Genomic DNA, 19,668 nt, shown 5'->3' on the forward strand with positions numbered 1-19,668 from the left:
TTTTCTTTTGCCAGTCCTGGGCTTGAGCTCAGGGCCTGAGCACTGTCCTTGGACTTTCTCAAGGCTAGAGCTCCACCACTTGAGCCTCAGCATCACTTCCGGCTTTTTTCTATGTATGTGGTACCGAGGAATCGAACCCGGGTCTTCATGCATGCTAGGCAAGCACTTTAACCACTAGGCTAAACTCCCGGCCAAGCTAAGAATTTATATTGTAGAAGTTCTTGCAAATGTTTTTAATTACATAAACTCCAAAAGAAAATCAGATTTCTTCTTTATTGTGATCAAATACAGAAAACATAAATTTCACTTTTTTTTGGTCGGTTGCAGGACTTGAACTCTAGGCCTGGTAATTTTACCATTTTAACCATGTTAGAGTATACAGTTCAGTGGCTTTAAGTACATCTTAGTCAGGCAAACTATCACCACTATATGGTTCCAGAACTTTCTCACTGTTGCAAATAAATGCCATAGACTTTATGCGGTCCTTACCCTTCTCATCCCTGCTCTAAGGTTCTTAGGTTCTGAGTACTACTAATCTGCTTTTTGTATTCTGATAATTTCATTTAAGTGGAATCCTACACTCTTGCTTTTAGTCTTTATTTAGCCTCATGTTTTCCAAGTTCATCCATGCTATACATGTACTCATCATATGAATATACTTTTATCCATTATTTCCTGAATACTTGCACTGTTTTCACCTATGTGCTACAGTAAATACCCATGGACCATAATAGTCCTGAGTTTTAATCCTAGTTCTGCTCCCTAAAAAAAGGAAAAAAGAAAACCAAAGTGCAATGCAATGGTTCTCAGGATAATTACAGACATATGCAAATATAATCACAATCAACTGTCTGTTACTTCAGAAAGAAACTGGGTAGTCTTTACATATTATCCCTCATGCTCCCAAACATTACCAAATATCCATTAAAAAAAAGCTAACCCATGTTCTATATCTCTGTATGAGAACTGGCTTTTTCACTTAGTATAATCTTTACTAGGTTCACTCAAATAACAGCATATATCAGCCCTTCATTCTATTTTATACCTGAATTTTATACAATACTATATATATGAACAAGCCACATTTTTTTATCCATTCAACTTCCTGATGGATATCAGAGACTTTTCTATTTGGAACCACTATGAATAATGAATAACACTACTTTAAAAACATCCATGTATAGATATTCATTAACAAAGAAAGGTGTTATTAGGCTAATTTGTCATACAAATATCATAGTATACATATACAAACCTAGTTAATACAGTCTACCATACACCTAGGACAAAACACTGTACTACTGCACATTCCTGTTACTTGTCTTGTGTGTACCCCATTTTTATTTATCTTAGGTATTTATATCAGGGGGTGGAATTGCTATTATAATAGTTTAGTCATATGAAGAATGCCAGACTATTTTCAAAGTAACTGTACTATTTTATATTTCCATAAGCTGTGTAGGAAGGTTCCAATTTCTCTACAGCCTCACTAAGCCTTATTATCAACATATTTATTCTAACCATCCAACTGGATTATGGTATTTACCTGACAACTAAGTGTTGGGTGCGTGTTCAAAGGCTTATTGGCCATTTATATATCTTGTTTATGCTGTGTTCTTTTTTCCTTGCCTATTTTTGAGTTATTACTTTGCTATTGAGTTTGTATCTATTCTATTCTATTCTATTATTTGGAAACAGGGTCTCACTATACAATCCAGGGTAGCCTCAAACTCTGGATTCTCTTGCCTCATACATCCAACTGCTGGAATTACAACATATGCATTACCAAACCTAGCAATGTCGTTCTCATTTGTTATTTATAGTGAAGCACAAAAACTTTTCATTTTAATAGGCAGGCATACCTATGACTTATGTCTATAACTCTACCTACTCAAGAGACTGAGATCTAAGACCTGAGATTAGAAGCAAGCCCAGGCAGGAAAGCCTTTGAGATTCTTAACCAATTAACCAGCAAAGAGCGGAAGTAGAACTGTGCTTCAAATGGTAGAGTCAGCCAGCACCATGGCTCACACCTGTAATCCTAGCTACTCAGGAGGCTGACATCTGAGGATCAAGGTTCAAAGCTAGTCCTGGCACAAAAATACCTCAGACTCTTTTTTTGTTTTGTTTTTTTGCCAGTCACGGGCTTGAGCTCAGGGCCTAAGCACTGTCCTTGGACTTTCTCAAGGTTAGAGAGCTCTACCACTTGAGCCTCAGCACCATTTCTGGCTTTTCTCTATGTATGTGGTACCGAGGAATAGAACCCGGGTCTTCATGCATGCTAGGCAAGCACTCTACCACTAGGCCAAACTCCCGGCCCCAATACCTGAGACTCTTATCTCCAATTAACCTTTAGCAAACAGGAAATGGAGCTTGGCTTAAGGGTAGGGTGGTAGCCTTGAGCTGAAGAGCTAAGGGACAACGCCCAGGACCAGGGGTAGGCCTGTAGCCTTGAGCTGAAGAGCACAAGGACAGCACCCAGCCCAGGCCTAGTTCAAGCCTCATGACACACCAAAAAATAAAAAATTAAATTTGATAAAATACAATTTGACTATATTTGTTGCTTATGCTTTCAGTGAACTGTATAAAAACTCCTTGCCAGCCTCCTGCTAATGCGTCAGCCCATAATTCTAGCTACTCAGGAGGCTGAGATCTATGAGTTGAGGTTCAAAGCCAGCTGGGGCAGGAAAGTCCACTGGACTCTTATCTCCGATTAAGCACCAAAAAAGCAAGAGCTGTGTCAAGTGATAAAGTGCTAGCTTTGAGCAAAAAAGCTTAGCCCTGAGTTCCTAGGACCAACATTAAATAAATAAATAATTAAAAATTCCTTGTCAATTCCAAAATCATGAAGATTTACTGACATCTTCTTCCAAGAGTTTTATACATTTTGCTACAAGATCTTGCATGTTATTAGTATGTGGCTAGCCAGCTTTCCTAGCGCCATCTGTCTAAGACTATTCTCCCCACAGTTAAATGCTACTGACACTTATTTTGCTCAGTTGAGCGTGATGTACAGTTTATTTCTGGGCTCTCAACTCTACTCCAAATATATGTATGTATGTATGTACACACACACACGTACATGGATATACATTCACCCTGTGTCAAAACCACTATTTTGGTTAAATGTGAAATCATGAAGTCCTTAGCTAGAATTTTTTTTCCTTTTCTTTTTGGTCAGTCATGAGACTTGAACTCTGGGTCTGGGCATTGTCCTTGAGCTCTTCAGCTCAAGGCTACTGCCCTACTCCTTGAGCCATAGTGCCACTTTCGGTTTTCTGGTGATTAATTGGAGTATTGTAATAGTCTCACAGACTTTTTAGTATCCAGACTGGCTTTTAACCTCAATCCTCAGATCTCATCCTCCTGAGCAGCTAGGATTTCAGGCGTGAGCCACAGAGTCCAGCTTAGAATTTGTTATCGTAAAAGTGATGTATAGATGTTTCCGTTTCCTACATCAGGTAATGAGTACGTTTCTTTTGGACAATGTCATCCCTTCCTTCATGGTGTCTAGTGAGTGGCACTGCTGCATTTGTTCACCCTCTGCTCCTCCAACTTAGCTGGAATTTTGATAACAATTGCAGTGCATCTCTACATTAGTTTAGGAAAATCTATCTTGATTGATACACACACACACAGACACACACACACACACACACACACACACACGGTTTGTTTTGGGGGCATCATGGGGTTTGAACTCTGGGCCTGGAAGCTATCCCTGTGCTCTTCAGCTCAAGGCTACGCCCTACCCTTGAGCCACAGCCCTACTTCCTATTTTCTAGAGATTTATTGGTGATAAGAGTCTCATGGCTTTGTGGTACCCAGGCTGGCTTTGAACCATGATCCTCAGATCTCAGCCTCCTGAGTAGCTAGGATTACAGGTGTGAGCCACCACAACCGGCTTGGAATATATGCTTTAAACTATTACTTCTCAAATATTTTGTTCTTCTTGATATTAACATGAATGAAAATTGCTTAATTCCATGTTTAGCTTGGCTAAAAACTTAGTATAAAAAACTTAGTATAAAATATTTATGATACGGGCCCGGAGTTTGGCCTAGCGGTTAAAGTGCTTGCCTAGCATGCATGAAGACCCAGGTTCGATTCCTTGGTACCACATACATAGAAAAAAGCCGGAAATGGTGCTGAGGCTCAAGTGGTAGAGCTCTAGCCTTGAGAAAGTCCAAGGACAGTGCTCAGGCCCTGTGCTCAAGCCCAGGACTGGCAAAAAAAAAAAAAAAAAAAAAAAAATATTTGTGATTATCTCAAAAGGTAAGAAAAATTAATTTTCGGGGGGGGGATAGAACACACATTTACCTAGTACTGAGAACCAGGAATTTTTCTTTCCTTTGTCTTCATAAAGAAATAAGATTCTACACAATATGGTACACCATCCTGTGACACTTACCCCAAGAAATGGGGTTGAATTAGGGAGTTGGAAAGCCTCTATAAATACACTGAGTTTCTGGCCCCATCACACATAACTCAGAGTTATCAGGAATAGATGAGGGCATGTTAAGTACATAAAACTGATTAATAACTAGACTCACAAATCTACTTTCCATAATTGTAGTTACTGGCTAATTCTTCCATAAATACTAAAATAAAAATTATTTTAAACCAATGACTATCAAAAAGAAAAAATATCCTAAACCACAGCAACTGTGGTTTCTTACTCACTAGGTGATTTGCTGAGGTTCATCTTCTCCATAGGTTTTGCTAATTTAGGTTTCTTGATAAAGGCTCCACCAGGCTTATTAAATGGTTGTACAATTTTTCTCTTTATTCCTCTTGCAGTAGCCACTGTCACATTGGTGGGCTTGTTTTGATAGTCAACAACAATGCCAGGTCTATGAATGCTTCCAAAGTCACCCATATGCTGTAAATTTGGTGAAATCAAGAAATATTAGCATATCATCCAAAAACAAAATATGAAGTCATACAATATTTTCTTATCACCTATTTACTAATTTTCACCTGAAAATTCCCTGGAATGTAAGCTAAATTTTACATGTCCACTCAAAAAAAAGCACAGTTTGACACTTTGTAAATTGTTACATGAACTCAAATCCGGTGAATAAATATTTGTATCTGCAAAGCAAATGTAAGTATGTCCTGATTAATTTGATTTGTTTTACAATCAAAATTACTTGAGATCATAACCACCATATATGTGTCTGTCAGGTTACCACTTGTACAACTCTTTGACAACTCCTCTTCAGAGTTCCTAAATGATGCCATTAAAACACCTTAAAAGAGAACCTTTATTTTACTAAATACCTGGCTTAAAGCTAAAATACACAAAGAAGAACATATTCCAGAAATCATTCAGGAATTGTCCCTGTTGAAAAATGGAATGAGAAGGCGAGATGGAACATTAGTATGAAATAGGAGAGTTAAAGCATAACCATGCATCAACTTCCAAGATACACTTCATATAAAGAACTGCATCTGACGTTCCATTCACATTCTTACCTAAGGAAACATACTCTGACCCAGAAGCCCAAGAGCAATAGTTTACAGATGAAGAGTCGTGCCATCAAACGACTCTTTGTATTCTTTCCTCTTATCTTGCCATTAACAAACCCACTACATCAAGAGGTCCGTGTCCATACAAACTCATTAAACTCATTCCGCTATTCTGACTTTTAGAAGGTAGACTGAGGTGTAATCTGAAGAGAAGGACCCAATGGGAATTGTACAAGTGAAGATTAAAATTGAAGACCCTATTGATATATCTACATTGTTAGCAAAAGAAACCAAACAACAATCCATTCTGACTAGAACGGTAAATACAAAGTACAGGAATACTTGTATTATTATGAAAACAAAACTTATCTGAAGCCTAAAAATCCTTTGCTAACATATAACATGGAAAATGTTAAGTGTTTTCTAAATTTTCAAACTACAATGAATTTTCAATTTTGAACCCCAATATCTAATAATCCCCCGATTTTTAATTGACCTACAATCATCAAGTATGGTAAAGCAGCAACATAGCTGCTTGTATTTGTATACTATACTTAGCCTATCTAACCTAGATTTAAATAAATATTTCAAGGTAATTTATGTATTCACATCAAAAAAAACTTCATTAATTAAAGGTGCAATGCATTTTATGTAATAACTTAAAAATGAAAAATTTCTACACGAGCATGAAAAGTTACACTGACATATGAAAAATTAAATGAACAGTCAAAATCATGTGCCCTATGGTATTTAATCAGAAGTACTAAGCACAGCTGACTTTAAAAAAATCTTACATTATAGCAAAAAAACACGTCTTTATATGATCAAACTATATAATCCCACAATCTATATACCCTCACTAGGTAAACTATCACAACAATCAGTTATCTAAGAACATAAAGCATGATCTTTTTCATACCTTGAAATCCAAACATCTTGAGACTAGATTAATTCATTAAAACAGTAATTTACAAAATATTACTTCCTAGGAAGGAGCTGCCATCATGGCTACACAGGTAGGATATTATTTCTGGATAGTAAAGCTAATGACATGAGGAGAAATAAAACAATCAACAATATCCTAAGAAAATAAATTACCCAAATTATACTGACCACAAGTCATTCTACAATCTATTGTACACACCAACTTCTTCACCACATAAAGATGCTACACTAACCTTATCTAAAACACAGAGCTCTGAAGAAAGTCTACGTGGGAGTGTTTAGCAGCATTTTATCATACATTGCACCTTTAACCTACTCAAAAGGGGTTCAGTTAACCTTTTACAGTAATCCAAGAACTGTCCCACCAGCTCCTAGTGTTTACAAGGAAAATTGCAACTCCTTTTAACCCCTTTTAGACCAAACCTAATAGCCTCACCTTTTCAATAAAGGGAGATTTGGCATAACTTCATGAGTAATCATCTCAAACTGCCACTATATTCTGAGGTGCTAGAAAAACTTTTGTAGAAAACCTAAAACTTACATTTAAGACTCAGCTTTTGCTTAAAACACACTGGGATGAACAGTGTTTATTCTAGTTGAAAACCATGGTCTTGAAAGGGTTTAAAAGAGTGACTAGTGAAAAGAATCTGAAAAGATTCTGTTGTACTTACTCCTCGGCCTCGGCCTCTGCCTGTTGATGGTCCTCCAAAAGCATCATAGTTTCTGCTTCCAAACGTACTTTCAGGATAAGCAGGGGTTCCTCTCCCCCGAGAGCCTACAGGTGCAGGCTTCATATGGGGTGAAGAAAAACTGCTGTAGGAAGAGTAATTCTCTCTTCCTCTGTCCTCCATAAACCCAGGCCTCAATTTTGAACGGGAGTAAGGTGCTTCCCAGCTAGACCCGCCCTGGTTTCTACCTCCGAAAGAGTCAAGGCTATTCCGGTAGGAGCTCTCAAATCGACCACCATAACTACCTCCGAAGCGGCTTTGTTCGGGTTCATTAAAACCATAGCCAGATCTGTACAGATCTCGCCCACCCAGAGAAGACCTGGAGTCGTAAGACTCATAAGGTCCAAACCTGGAAAAGTTGCACAGTGAGGGAAAAAACAAAAGTAAGCTTACTAATGTTAGACAATTCAAAAACAAATTATCAGATGACATTTATCAACTAAAATTCATTTATACCATACTGATTTTACACACTTGATTAGGGCTGGGCAATTCAATATGAGAACAGATAGAAAGCTATCTCAGATAGCTTTCTAATTAATAATTAATTGACTTTAATAAAACAGCTTAGAAATCTGCTTTTTAGTAGCTTTTGTTTTACTGAGAGATTTGTTGTCATTATTTAAGCCCAGCCCTAGTCTTGGAAAAGGTCATTTGCTAAATTTCACAAGCTTTTCAAACTTTAACTCCAGCCCTATTATTGATAATTACAAAGCATCTGAAATATTTTGGCTTTCCTCAGGGACTCAAATTGAAGACTAAATAGATGAAGGCCAATAATGGCACAGAACAATCTTCTGTACCCGCAATAATCTCTATCACTGAACTCCCTCATTGTGTCTAGAATAGTCAAAATCTGAGGAAATATCTCAGGTTATAAAATTTGACAATCTGCCAAACTTCAGCCAAGGACAATAATCAACCATAAATACTTTTTACTTGTCAATTAGTAAACCTAACCAATCTAGAAGGATAAACAGAACTTAGGTCACCAACATATATACCCTCTGTGTATGAATTTTCAAGGCAGATGAGAAACAATACATTTTATAATACCCACAATTATTTTAAAACTATTTCCTAACAGGAGATTATCACATAAAACTACCCTAAAAAAAGGGAGCACACAGTCTCCTCTAAGGTTTAAGAGTCAACAGAAAAACAAATCATCTCACAAATCCTAACCATGGGAGAACTTACATATTATCTTACAACAGTTTTATAAAAGCCCACAAATACACAAGAAATGAACGTAACATCTACAGAAAGTTTATGTACCTTACATTTACAATGTAATGAGGCATTAGCTGACATATTAAAACATCTAAATGTTACATTCCTTCAATTGTTTACACATCACTAAAGCAAAGGTATTATTTATTTCTGAATCCTAGTAGCCATACAAAAATTATTCCTCTTTCCAATTACATATTTCAAAATTATCATATAAAGAAAATTGTTAACTATTTCTTTGACTTTACTGTAAATCATAGTGGTCTACTTGAAGCAGAAAGAAGAAAAGTATCATTTAAGTCCATCATTAGGAATCTAGATCCTTCAATTTAAGAAGGCCAGTGATTTCAAATATCCTTTAACTAGTTTCAGTTATATTCATCAGGAAGCTTTGTGCTTCAAAAGAAAACCCCCTTTGAATGTTCCTGAGTATGGTCAACCCTAAAGCATGTAATCCTTTTTTTAACTAGAATTTAGCCTTATACAATATAATCAGTGAAATACAAACACAATCTAGACAACAGTGGAAAATATAGTATTCATGGCTTTAATACAATTCTCCTAACTTTGAGCACAAGTGTTTTTGGTGTAAGTAGCAGCTGTCAGCAAATAAACTGTACATTACTTTTTTTTAAAAATTTTAAAACCTAAGTCCTAGTGATTACATATAGATTCCCTTCTTGAACACTTGTTTGTTAAACTTGTCATTTGAAATATGATGTAAAAATCAATGCTGATAAATTCTTTTAATTAAAAAAAAGAAAAAAAATTACTTTTGGCTGGTAAAGTGCTTGCCTAGCATGCATGAAGCCCTGGATTCAATTCCTCAGTATCACAGAAACAGAAAAAGCCAGAAGTGGTGCTATGGCAAAAGTGGTAGAGTACCAGCCTTGTGCAAAAGAAGCTCAGGGACAATGTCCAGGCCCTAAGTTCAAGTCCCATGATGGGCAAAAAAAAAAATATATATATATATATACATACATATTACTATATGCTTTGCCATTCAATTTTTTTTTTTTAATTTATCTTAGCAAGGTGCTGGTGGCTCATGCTTTTAATCCTAGCTACTCAGGAGGCTAAGATCTGAAGACCAAGGTTCAAAAACAGCCCAGGAAGAAAAGTCTGTGACTCTTATCTCCAATTAACCATCAGAAAAGCTGGAAGTGGCACTGTGGATCAAGTGGCAGAGCACTAGCCTTGAGCAAAAGAGCTTGGGGATAGTGCCCAAGCCCTGAGTTCAAGCCCCAAAACCAACTAAAAACAAAACAAAACAAAAAACAAAAACAATCTATCTTTAGTATTTCTTAGAAATGAAATGTTGCTAGACTGGTTTGGTTAAATCCATTTTAGTCTGATCATTTCCGTTTTATTTACATATACCTTAGGAAAAAAATTCTTCTTAATCAATAAGAAAAAGCTAGGGCTAGAGGCATGGCTACCAAGCACAAGGCCCTGAATTCAGACCTCAATAGAAAAAGAAAAAGTTTCACAATATTTCCAACAACATTCAGATAATATTTTTTCAAAATATTTTAAATGATAAGGAGTAAAAAAGCAAAAAATAAAATTTAAAAGGTCACTTGAAAAGACACAATATTTAATTCTTTTATACTGAAGTGATGATACCTGAGGTTTTCCTAAAATGCCTTTGCCAATAATCCTGAGATAATCTTTATACCCAGTAATTAATACAATTAAACATCTAAGGTGATTAAATACCAAACAGCAAAATTCAACTATCATAGCAAACCTAAAGAATACTTAAAAAATATCCAGACTCATACTTGTGTAATTATTTGGCCAAGTGATTTAAGTTATTTACCTGCTACCCCCACCACCACCACTGTGATTGTCCAGGCCATATGACTGGTTTAGGTAGGAATCCATGGATCTCTGACCCCCATACGATCCATGGCCATAGTCTCGGTCCATGCCTACAAGAGTTTAAAAAGAAAATAATTAAATGATGCTCACCTTTACTGGCACTCAAAAGAAGAATGTTTAGACAAATATCCTTGAATGCCAGACCTCCATAAGATCCAGGACCATAATCACGATCCATTCCTACAAGAGTTAATAAGAAATTGTTAGTAAAACATGTTATTTTCTCAAAAAAAAAAAAAATCACATCAATCATCTGAATTAAAACTTCAACACTGCTGGGCACAGTGGCTCATGCCTGCGATCCGAGCTACTCAGGAGGCTGAGATCTGAGGACCACTGTTCAAAGCCAGCCAGGGCACTAAAGTCCGTGAGACTATTATCTCCAGTTAACCACCAGAAAACCAGAAGTGGCGTTGTGGCTCAAAGTGGTAGAGCACTAGCCTTGAGCTGAGGGGGTTCAAAGACAGCTCCCAGGCCCAGAGTTCAAGCCCCACACCGAAAATAACAGTAAATCTGGTTTAGTGATCACACAACTGTCATTCACTTAATTAAGGAAGAACAGTATATTATACATGATCATTTAAGTTATAAAAAAAAACTAATTTGTAAATTTTTAAATAATTTTTTAAGAAGGAAACTTAAAAAGAACATACCACATAAGTTTGTCTTTACTACTAATATTAAATGAGAAAGTAATTTACTCAGAAAAATGAAGCTAATAATATGAATTAAATCTGTTGCTTAGATCACTATAATATATAATGTATAGATACATCTGTATCTATATATTTAGATATGTATAAAATGAAAATATATGTATAAAATGAAAATATATATATAAAATTAAAAGTTAAAACTCATAACTAAAATATAAAGGGTTGTAAAGTCATTTAAAAAAACATTAATTTACACTCAAAATAATTAACTAGTTAGCTGTGTAACAGGAAATACTGAATGGAACTTTCTTTACACCATCTCTGAACTTCTAGAACAGTAATACACGCTATCAGTATCTACCACCTACAGTTTTCTAACAAACTGGTTTTGCCAGTTCCATTTTACTTCCTTTGTGTGTATTCTCAAGACAAATGCAAAGTAATTCTAGTGAAATAGAAGTTAAATCATGTCCAATGGTCAATACCATCCAATGACTTGCCATCTTACTCATGTAAAATGCAAAGCCTTAACCTGTACAACTTTACAAGTCTAGAGTGATTCTAAACCATGGATAATTTTTTTCACCCAAAGGACATTAGTCAGATTTGTAAACATTTTGGGTTGTCACAACTAATACCAGATGAGTGCACAGTGCTGAAGGATTCTGCTAAACCTTTTACAAGACATGAGACAGACACAAACACAGTCACACAAGACACACAGACACACCAATACCCATAACAAAATCATTAAATCTGAAGTGTCCACAATGCCAAAGTTGAGAAATCCCGTCCTCTAGGATCTGTGCTACCACTCAAAATTTCACTATTGGGGCCAAGAACGTGACCTAGTGGTAGAGTGCTTGCCTAGCATGCATGAAGCTCTGGGTTCCATTTCTCAGTTCTGCAGACACTGAAAAAAAAAGCCAGAAGTGGTACTGTGGCTCAAGTGGTAGAGCACTAGCCTTAAGAAAGCTCAAGGACAGTGCTCAAGCCCTGAGTTCAAGCCCCAGAACTGGCAACAATAAAAACAAACAAAAAAACACTACCTCATAGCTCTGTTCATTCACCCCAACTATACTAGGCTCCTTGTTGTACCTAGTATAGAACCAATACGCATCCCTGTCCATACTCGACTGCTCCCTCTGCCTCGAATGACCTTCCTCAGCATCTGTACACTTCACTACTTCACCTCAGGTCTTCATTTTCTATTGCTTCTTATATATATTCAAATTGCCTTTGCCTTTCAATGCCTTTTGGCTAAATCTCTCTCTAGCCTTTTCTTCAGACTGCTCAACAAAAAAAATCTGGTCAAATTAGTCTTCGTATCTTTGAAGCTCAGATGACTCTACTTTGTCTTTATGCTATTCCCTCTACCTTTATGGAAGTACCTTTTTTTTTTTTTTTTGCCAGTCCTGGGCTTGAGCTCAGGGCCTGAGCACTGTCCTTGGACTTTCTCAAGGCTAGAGCTCTGCCACTTGAGCCTCAGCACCACTTCCAGCTTTTTCTATATGTGTGGTACCAAGGAATCGAACCCGGGTCTTCGTGCATGCTAGGCAAGCACTTTAACCACTAGGCCAAATTCCTGGCCCCTGGAAGTACCTTTATGGTACTCCTTTTTCCCTAATATTCACATAAGAGATCCTATGAAACAAGAATAAAACATCAAGGTACTGGAAATAATACAAATTCCTTGGCAGTTTTATTCTGTCACTGTCTTCAAAAATACGCTGTCCAGTACTCATTGTACACTTACCAGTTACTACATGGTGAATCCTAACAGCTTCTATAAAATCAAATGTTTCTCTTAATCCTTAGAGGTAAGTAAAAATTCTGTTGATTTTTTTTTTGGGGGGGGGGATTCGTGGGGCTTGAAAAGTCCCACTTGCCGTTTTCTAGAGGTTAATTGGAGTTAAGAGTTTCAGGTCCTTTTGTGCCTGGGCTGGCTTTGAACCTTGAGCCTCAGATCTCAGCTTCCTGAGTAGCTAGGATTATAGGCATGAGCCACTGCACCCGGCTTATTGTAATTATTTCCACAAAAAAATAACCATCCTCTTTACCATTAATTTGCTTCAGTTTTATTTTGTAATTATACTCTGTACAGCTGGGTTTCACAACTTTCTGGCAATCAGGATAATTAATGCCACTCCCTCAAGTCTTTCATATAATGCTTTCTTAACCTTTTGAAATTGTTCTGTGCTCTTTTATTTTGTATTGTTATCTTGTCTGGTAAGGATTTAACATGTGTTGGGGACTGACTGTGGGGTCAGTGACCGTGACTGTGGGGTCAGTGACCTTGGACCCGCACAATTGAGTACACAAGGAAGTAAGCTCTTATCATGATTTTGGGCTGTGTCCATAGCTTCTCATTTAACCTGTTTGGGACTTGATAGCTTCTCATTCAACCTATTTCAGACTTGATACTGTTTGTACGAATGTAGCCCCTGGCAGTTCCCTAGTTTAAAGAAGTGTATTTAAGATTGAGAACTGGAAATAAACTGGGCTACGGTCTTGGGCTACAGGCTTCTTAAGCTGTGGCTCCTGATTTGGGCTGTAGCCCTCCTGAACCCCATCTGTTTGTCTCTCTTCTATTTTTTCCTAGTCCTTGCCCCCTATTTCAGGAATCCCAATCTGCAAACCCTGGTTTGCTGCCGGTTGGCCCCGGCAAACATGCAATTGTATTCTGCACATCTCTTACGATTTTATCTAGCTCAGTAGACACCACCTAATATATATAGTGCTTCTTTATGTGCCCCTTTAAGAAGCTATTTGTATACCAGCATAGTTTGAACATACTGAGGAAAACAACCTCAAAAACAAGGTCAAAATGCATTCTAATAGCCCAGCACCTGTGGCGCTCATATGTAATCCTAACTACTCAGGAGACCGAGATCTCAGGATCATGATTTAAAATCAGCCTGGGCAGGAAGTGAAAATCTTATCTCCAATTAACCAGCAGAAAAGCTTTAAGTAGATCTTCGGCTCCAGTCATAAAACACTAGCCTTAAGCAAAGAACTTCAAGGAGCAGAGCATTGGAGACTCACACCTGTAATCCTAGCTACTCAAGAGGTTAAGATCTGAGGATCATGGTTTAAAGCCAGACTGGGCAGGAAAGTCCACGAGACTCTTAGCAAAAAGCTCAGCAACTAGGCCCTACATTCAAGCCCTATAACTGACCAAAACAAAAAGGAAGACAAAGAAAGCATACAGACTTTGAGTTAAAGACCCTGGATCTATGCATGTGTGTGAGCACAATTAAGCCACACACACACACAAACACAAGCACTGTAACAGAATATGTATAGTACCAAGCCAATAATCAACTTAATCTATAATACTAAACATCAAAGTCTCTGATTTAGCAAAAATTTCTAATTAAATCACTCAATGAAGTCAGATCCTTTGGAATAAATTAAAAGAATCATTAGCTAAAATAAGTCAAACAAAACATCACAGTAATCTGAGTAATACAAACTTTTTCTAATCTAAATGTCCAATTAAAATATCAGATATGGGGTGAGGGATGTAACTCAGAGGTGGCTAGGGATTTGCTCAGAGGCAGAATGCCTGTGCAGCATCCCTAAGGTCCCTGGTAAGTCCCAGCCCTGAAAACAACAAACACTGCATTGAGTATAACAACATTAATACTGAGAAGTAATAAATCAAGAACCAGAGATCTGTCTGAAGAGGGGGCTGACTTTTCACATGGATACTTCAGATGTATATGAAGAGAAAAGGTAGCATGTACTCACAAATATGAGCATGTGAAAAAAAATACTCACCATTATAACCCTGATAAGTATTCCTGCAAGCAGAGTGTGTGTAATCTATGAAGACACATTCAACAAAGAGGAATTAGTACAATATTAGGAAACAATCAAAATAATATACCCACCCATTTTTTAAAAACACAATTTTAAAATATTATACTCAATTGTCTGCAAAATTGGGGTACAAATAATAATGGGTGCCAATACCCATTGGCATCCAACTGGGAAAACATACATGTTTCCTTCACTAACTCCCAAGCAGCAAGTTCATTATCCAAATTACAGCAATGTAAAAATTAGTTTGTAAGCTGGGCACTCACTGGTGGCTCATGCCTGTAATCATCAGAAAGCTGAGATCTAAGGATCACAGTTCAAGGCCAGCCCAGGCAAAAAAGACTGGGGGGGGGGAGGGGGGAGGAGAGCCAGAAATGGACCTTTGGCTCAAGTGTAGAGCTCTAGCCTTGAGCAAAAAAGCTTAGGGACAGTACCCAGGGCCTGAGGTCAAATCCCAGGACCAGTGCGAGCACACATGCACACGCGCACACGCACACACACAATTAGCCATGAGCTGGTAGCTCATGCCTGTAATCCTATCTACTCAGGAAGCTGAGATCTAAGGATCAGGATTCAAAGCTAGCCTAGTCAGAAAAGGCTCCGTTTAACTCTTATTTCCAATAAACTACTCAGAAAAAGCCAGAAGTGGTGTTGTGGATCAAATGGTAGAGCACTAACTTTGAGCAAAAAAGCCTGGGAGGGGGGAAGAGTTGGGAGTGTGGTCCAGTGGTAGAGGGCTTGCCTACCATGCATGAAGCCCTGGATTCAATTCCTCAGTACCACATACACAGAAAAAGCAGGAAATGGTACTGTGGCTCAAATGGTAGAGTGCTAGCCTTGAGCAAAAGTGCTCAAGGACAATGCCCAGGCCCTGAGTTCAAGTCCTAGGACTAGAAAAAAGTGTATATATAGGACTGGGAGCATAGTCTAGTGGTAGAGTGCTTGCCTAGCATGCACAAAGCCCTGGGTGCAATTCCTTGGTACCACATACACAAAAAAAGATGGAAGTGGAACTGTGGCTCAAGTGGCAGAGTGCTGACCTTGAGCAAAAAGTGTCCAAGGACAGTGCCCAGGACCTAAGTTCAAGCACCAAGACTGGCAAAAAAAAAAAAAAGTTTCTAATACCTGACTTATAATAAATCCAAAAAGAAAGATCTAGCACTAATTTATATTGAATAACAAGGAGGAAGGCAGATAAATTATGTATTCAATAATGCCAAAGTCAGATACATCTGAAAACTGATTCTATGTAATACAAATTTGTCAGTTAGTATACTTTTAACAATCTACTCTATAAAGATTTCAAGACCTTATCTGAGAAACACATATGCACTTTTGTACAATGAGTATATGCTATAGTCCATCCAGGGCTTAGCATCCCTGAAAGCCATACAACCAATTTCCTGTGAAGACTAATTTAACAATGCCAAATCCTACCTATATTTTTTTAAGGGGCGAGTTTGAATGCAGTCCCCACTACCACAAATTATGCAGTCGAGTTTCCAGCATTTGGGAAAACCACAGGAGTCAGCACATCTGAAGTGCAATGGAAAACCACCTTCCTACATCACCTTTATAATAACAATTTTTTTCAAAGCTGAGAAAACCTTTTTACAAATACTGGAAGATCACAATATAACTGTGGCCATTTGGACACAAAAAATGCTGCAGCATTGGATACATTGTTAGTGAAATTCCTTTTCCCAAAGGCAGCAGTGGTAGCTAGACCTGGAAAAGACAATGTTTTGTGGTGGCAAGACAAGGAAAAAAGAATGTTTTATCAGTAACAATGTTTCTAATTGGAGGTGATAATTCTTCACCATTATTTTCAATTCTTGCTCCCATTTCCCCCCTACAAGGGCCTCCCCCATCACCACAGTGGTAGCTTTCCTTGTACCTTGTTTTGTTGGTACTCTATTCAAACCCAGCATATCCTTTGCTTGTTTTCCTTCTCTACTCTGGCCAGTTCATACATTCAGAGCTTTAAAGTATCCATATCAAAAAAATGAAACAAAGTTCAACTAACACAAAACACCACAGTATGCTACTAAGACCTGAACTTCCAGGACTGGGACTTGGCTTATAGAATGCCTGCCCAGCAAGCAGAAGACCCCAGAATTCAATGCTAAATACTCCACCCTCCAGCCAAGGAATTTTAGGGACCCGGGAACATGGTCTAATGGTAGAATGCTGGCCTAGCACGCAAAAAGCCCTGGGTTCGATTCCTCCATACAATATACACAGAAAAGGCCAGAGTGGTGCTGCGGCTCACGTGGTAGAGTGCTAGTTGAGCCCAGAAAGGCTCAGGGACAGAGCCCAGGTCCTGAGTTAAGGCCCCAGGACTGGCAAGCAAGCAAGCAAACACAAAAAAAAGAAACACACACAAACACACACACACACACACCTTTCAGATGGCTTAGAAACTAATTAATCAATATTAAAGACCTTTTTTTTCCTTTTTTCAAAACAGCATTAGCTTAAAAATTCTTAGTGGACCGCTTTTATTTAGAAAGGCCTGGTTACTCAAGAATAAATCCAGTTTAATCACACAACCTCTTTTTCTTATCTCCTTAGTATTGCAACTATATTATGATCACTTTATCTTGACACTAATTCCAGAGTTTGGACAAGATTGTGGGTTCTGCCAATTAGCTCTTAGTGACCTTGGGAGAATGGTTTGAACAGAAAAGGCTTGTTTAAAAAAGGGAGGGAGGGGGAAATAAATAAATAAAGGGGGAGGGGGGCGAAAGCGTGGCCTAGTGTGCCTGCCTAGCATGCAGAAAGCCCTGGGTTCGATTCCTCGGTAACACACACACAGAAAAGGCCAGAAGTGGTGCCGTGGCTCAAGTGGTAGAGCACTGGCCCTTAAGAAAAGCTCAAGAACAGTGCTCAGGCCCTGAGTTCAAGCCCCAGGACTACGCGAAAAAAAAAAAAAAAAAAGGTCCTCTGGCTTACTTTGTAACTACACGGTAAGGCAAGGGCTAGAATTCTAACAAGTTCCATCCACACACAAGCCGGAAAAGTGTTTTAGCTCACATAAGCTGTTTCTGATTAGGTGCTTGCAAATAGATAATTTAAAAGAAAAAAAAATCGATGCATAAATAAATCTATCCCCAGTGTGCTGACCGAGAACTATCGTATTTCTCCTTTTCTATCAAGTGTGGCCATGTAGGATGGGTGTCCTCGAAACTCATATTCAACTCAGGAGGCCCTGGGCATCGGCGGAAGCCTCTGGAATTTCTGCTTAGCCAGAAGTCACGCGGGGTGGAAGGTTAAGTCCTCGCGTGGTGTGCGGGCCGCCCAGCCCAAGGCGGGACGGGGGTGGGGGGGCCTCTCCTCCCGCCCCGCGACCCTTGGCCCCCTCCTTCCCAAGAGCCCCCTATCGCTCCGCTCCCCCCCGGAACCCGGGGCCGGGGCCGGGCCCGGGCGGACGACGGAAGGCAGGCGCGGGACACCACCGAGGGCCGGGCAGGTCCGAGGCCCTCGCGGCCTGGGCGAGTTGGGTCCGGTGGCGAGGCCGGCCCCGACCCCGCCAGCAGCGGACCCCAGACGGCTGGGATGGTGGCACGCCGGTCGGCTCCGAGGCCGCGTCGCCGCGCCGGGCCCGCCACGGGCGGGAAGGCGGACGGCCTCCGGGCCCGGTAGAACAAAGCCCACGCGGCCATCTTGTGACGGTAAACAGACCCCCGACGCGGGCCACCCCGCCTCCCGCCCTGTGCGGAGAACGGCCGGAGGCGGCGCTTACCGTCCTCGAAGTCCATGGTGGAGACTGAGGGGCGGACGGCCGCGGCGGCGCGGAGATGACCGGTGGCCGGCGGCGAGAGGCTGCGACCCACCGTCCCACGCTCTCAGTCAGCGCGACCGAGAGCGGCGCTACCGGCCCGAGGCCACAGCGAGGCTGGGGGCGGGGCCGGCGGCGCAGCCAGACCCTGCAGCGCGGCCTGCGATTGGCTGGCGTCAGGCAGGTGGGCGTGCCCTGGCGTGGGGGCGGGAAACGAATCTGCTGTCAGGTTAGTGGGCGCTGACCGGCCGGCGGAGGGCGGGGTCGAGGGGGTGGGGAGAGGAGGGGAGGGGCACCGGGATGTGGAGGAGGAGCGCCGGGACGCGGCGGGCCGAGAAAGGCCCGGTTTGATGGTTCCAGGAAAACCTACCAGCCTCAGCTCATAAAACTGTATGTCGAACCTCGGCTTTTCATTGGCTAGAGAAGACTGATGAGAAAAAGTTTCAGGAGGGCCGGGAGCGTGGCCTAGCGGGAGAGTGCTTGCCTAGACTTGGGTTCCATTCCTCGGTACCACATACATGGAAAAAAGCCGGAAGTGGTGCTGTGGCTCAAGTGGTAGAGCACTAGCCTTGAGAAAGTCCAAGGGCAGTGCTCAGGCCCAGGCCTGAGTTCAGGCCCCAGAAATGGCAGTAAAAATTAAAAAAAAATAAAGTTTCAGGAATGATGGCAGTGCAAGGAAATGATGGCTGAATAGAAAACAAATTATGAGAATGACTCAAGACAGACCACATTGAGCGAATTCTGAATTTTCTTTCTGCTTTTTCTTGTGTTAAGTCGTTGTACAAACGGGGTTTAATTGTATAAGTTAGCCTATGAATTCAGAGCATCTTATCAATGGCACTCATCTCTCCCCATTCTTACACTCCTTAACTTAGTTCGGTTTTTACATAATCTACATGAAACATAATGCTAGTTCTAGATTTTAAGGTGCAAGTAAAAGAACTGTAAAAGTTCACAGATGGTGAGGATTTGTGGCAGAGTCATCCTAAACTTGAAGGATGGGGCACACACACACACAGTACTCATTATTATGACCATTTTGAAAATATTTATCCAGGGGCAACAGTGAAAAAGCTGTTTGCATCATTCCGGCTCTAGAGCACCTGGAAACCCAGATTTTGTTTGGTTTTTGGTTTTTGGTTTT

General features: G+C 39.9%; 1 protein-coding gene across 2 annotated transcripts in view; it reads right to left on the reverse strand.

Moving 5' to 3' along the window:
- The window catches only part of Znf326 (zinc finger protein 326), a 30,583-nt gene extending 11,945 nt beyond the window's left edge, over positions 1-18,638 (reverse strand). The window contains exons 1-6 of one of the 2 annotated variants that reach the window (XM_090334121.1): positions 18,489-18,638; positions 14,702-14,746; positions 10,407-10,442; positions 10,201-10,312; positions 7,089-7,494; positions 4,684-4,882 (exon numbers count right to left, since the gene is read on the reverse strand). In XM_090334121.1, coding sequence (XP_090190247.1) covers positions 4,684-4,882; positions 7,089-7,494; positions 10,201-10,312; positions 10,407-10,442; positions 14,702-14,746; positions 18,489-18,504 — 814 coding nt within the window. In that variant the 5' untranslated portion in view covers positions 18,505-18,638. The remainder of the gene's footprint in view (positions 1-4,683; positions 4,883-7,088; positions 7,495-10,200; positions 10,313-10,406; positions 10,443-14,701; positions 14,747-18,488) is intronic. The other variant, XM_090334120.1, reaches the window with a different exon arrangement.
- Positions 18,639-19,668: the final 1,030 nt, after the last annotated feature.

The sequence above is a fragment of the Megascapheus bottae genome, chromosome 6 (genome assembly GCF_031878675.1).
Source record: "Megascapheus bottae isolate mThoBot1 chromosome 6, mThoBot2.hap1, whole genome shotgun sequence".
Taxonomy (NCBI): domain Eukaryota; kingdom Metazoa; phylum Chordata; class Mammalia; order Rodentia; family Geomyidae; genus Megascapheus; species Megascapheus bottae.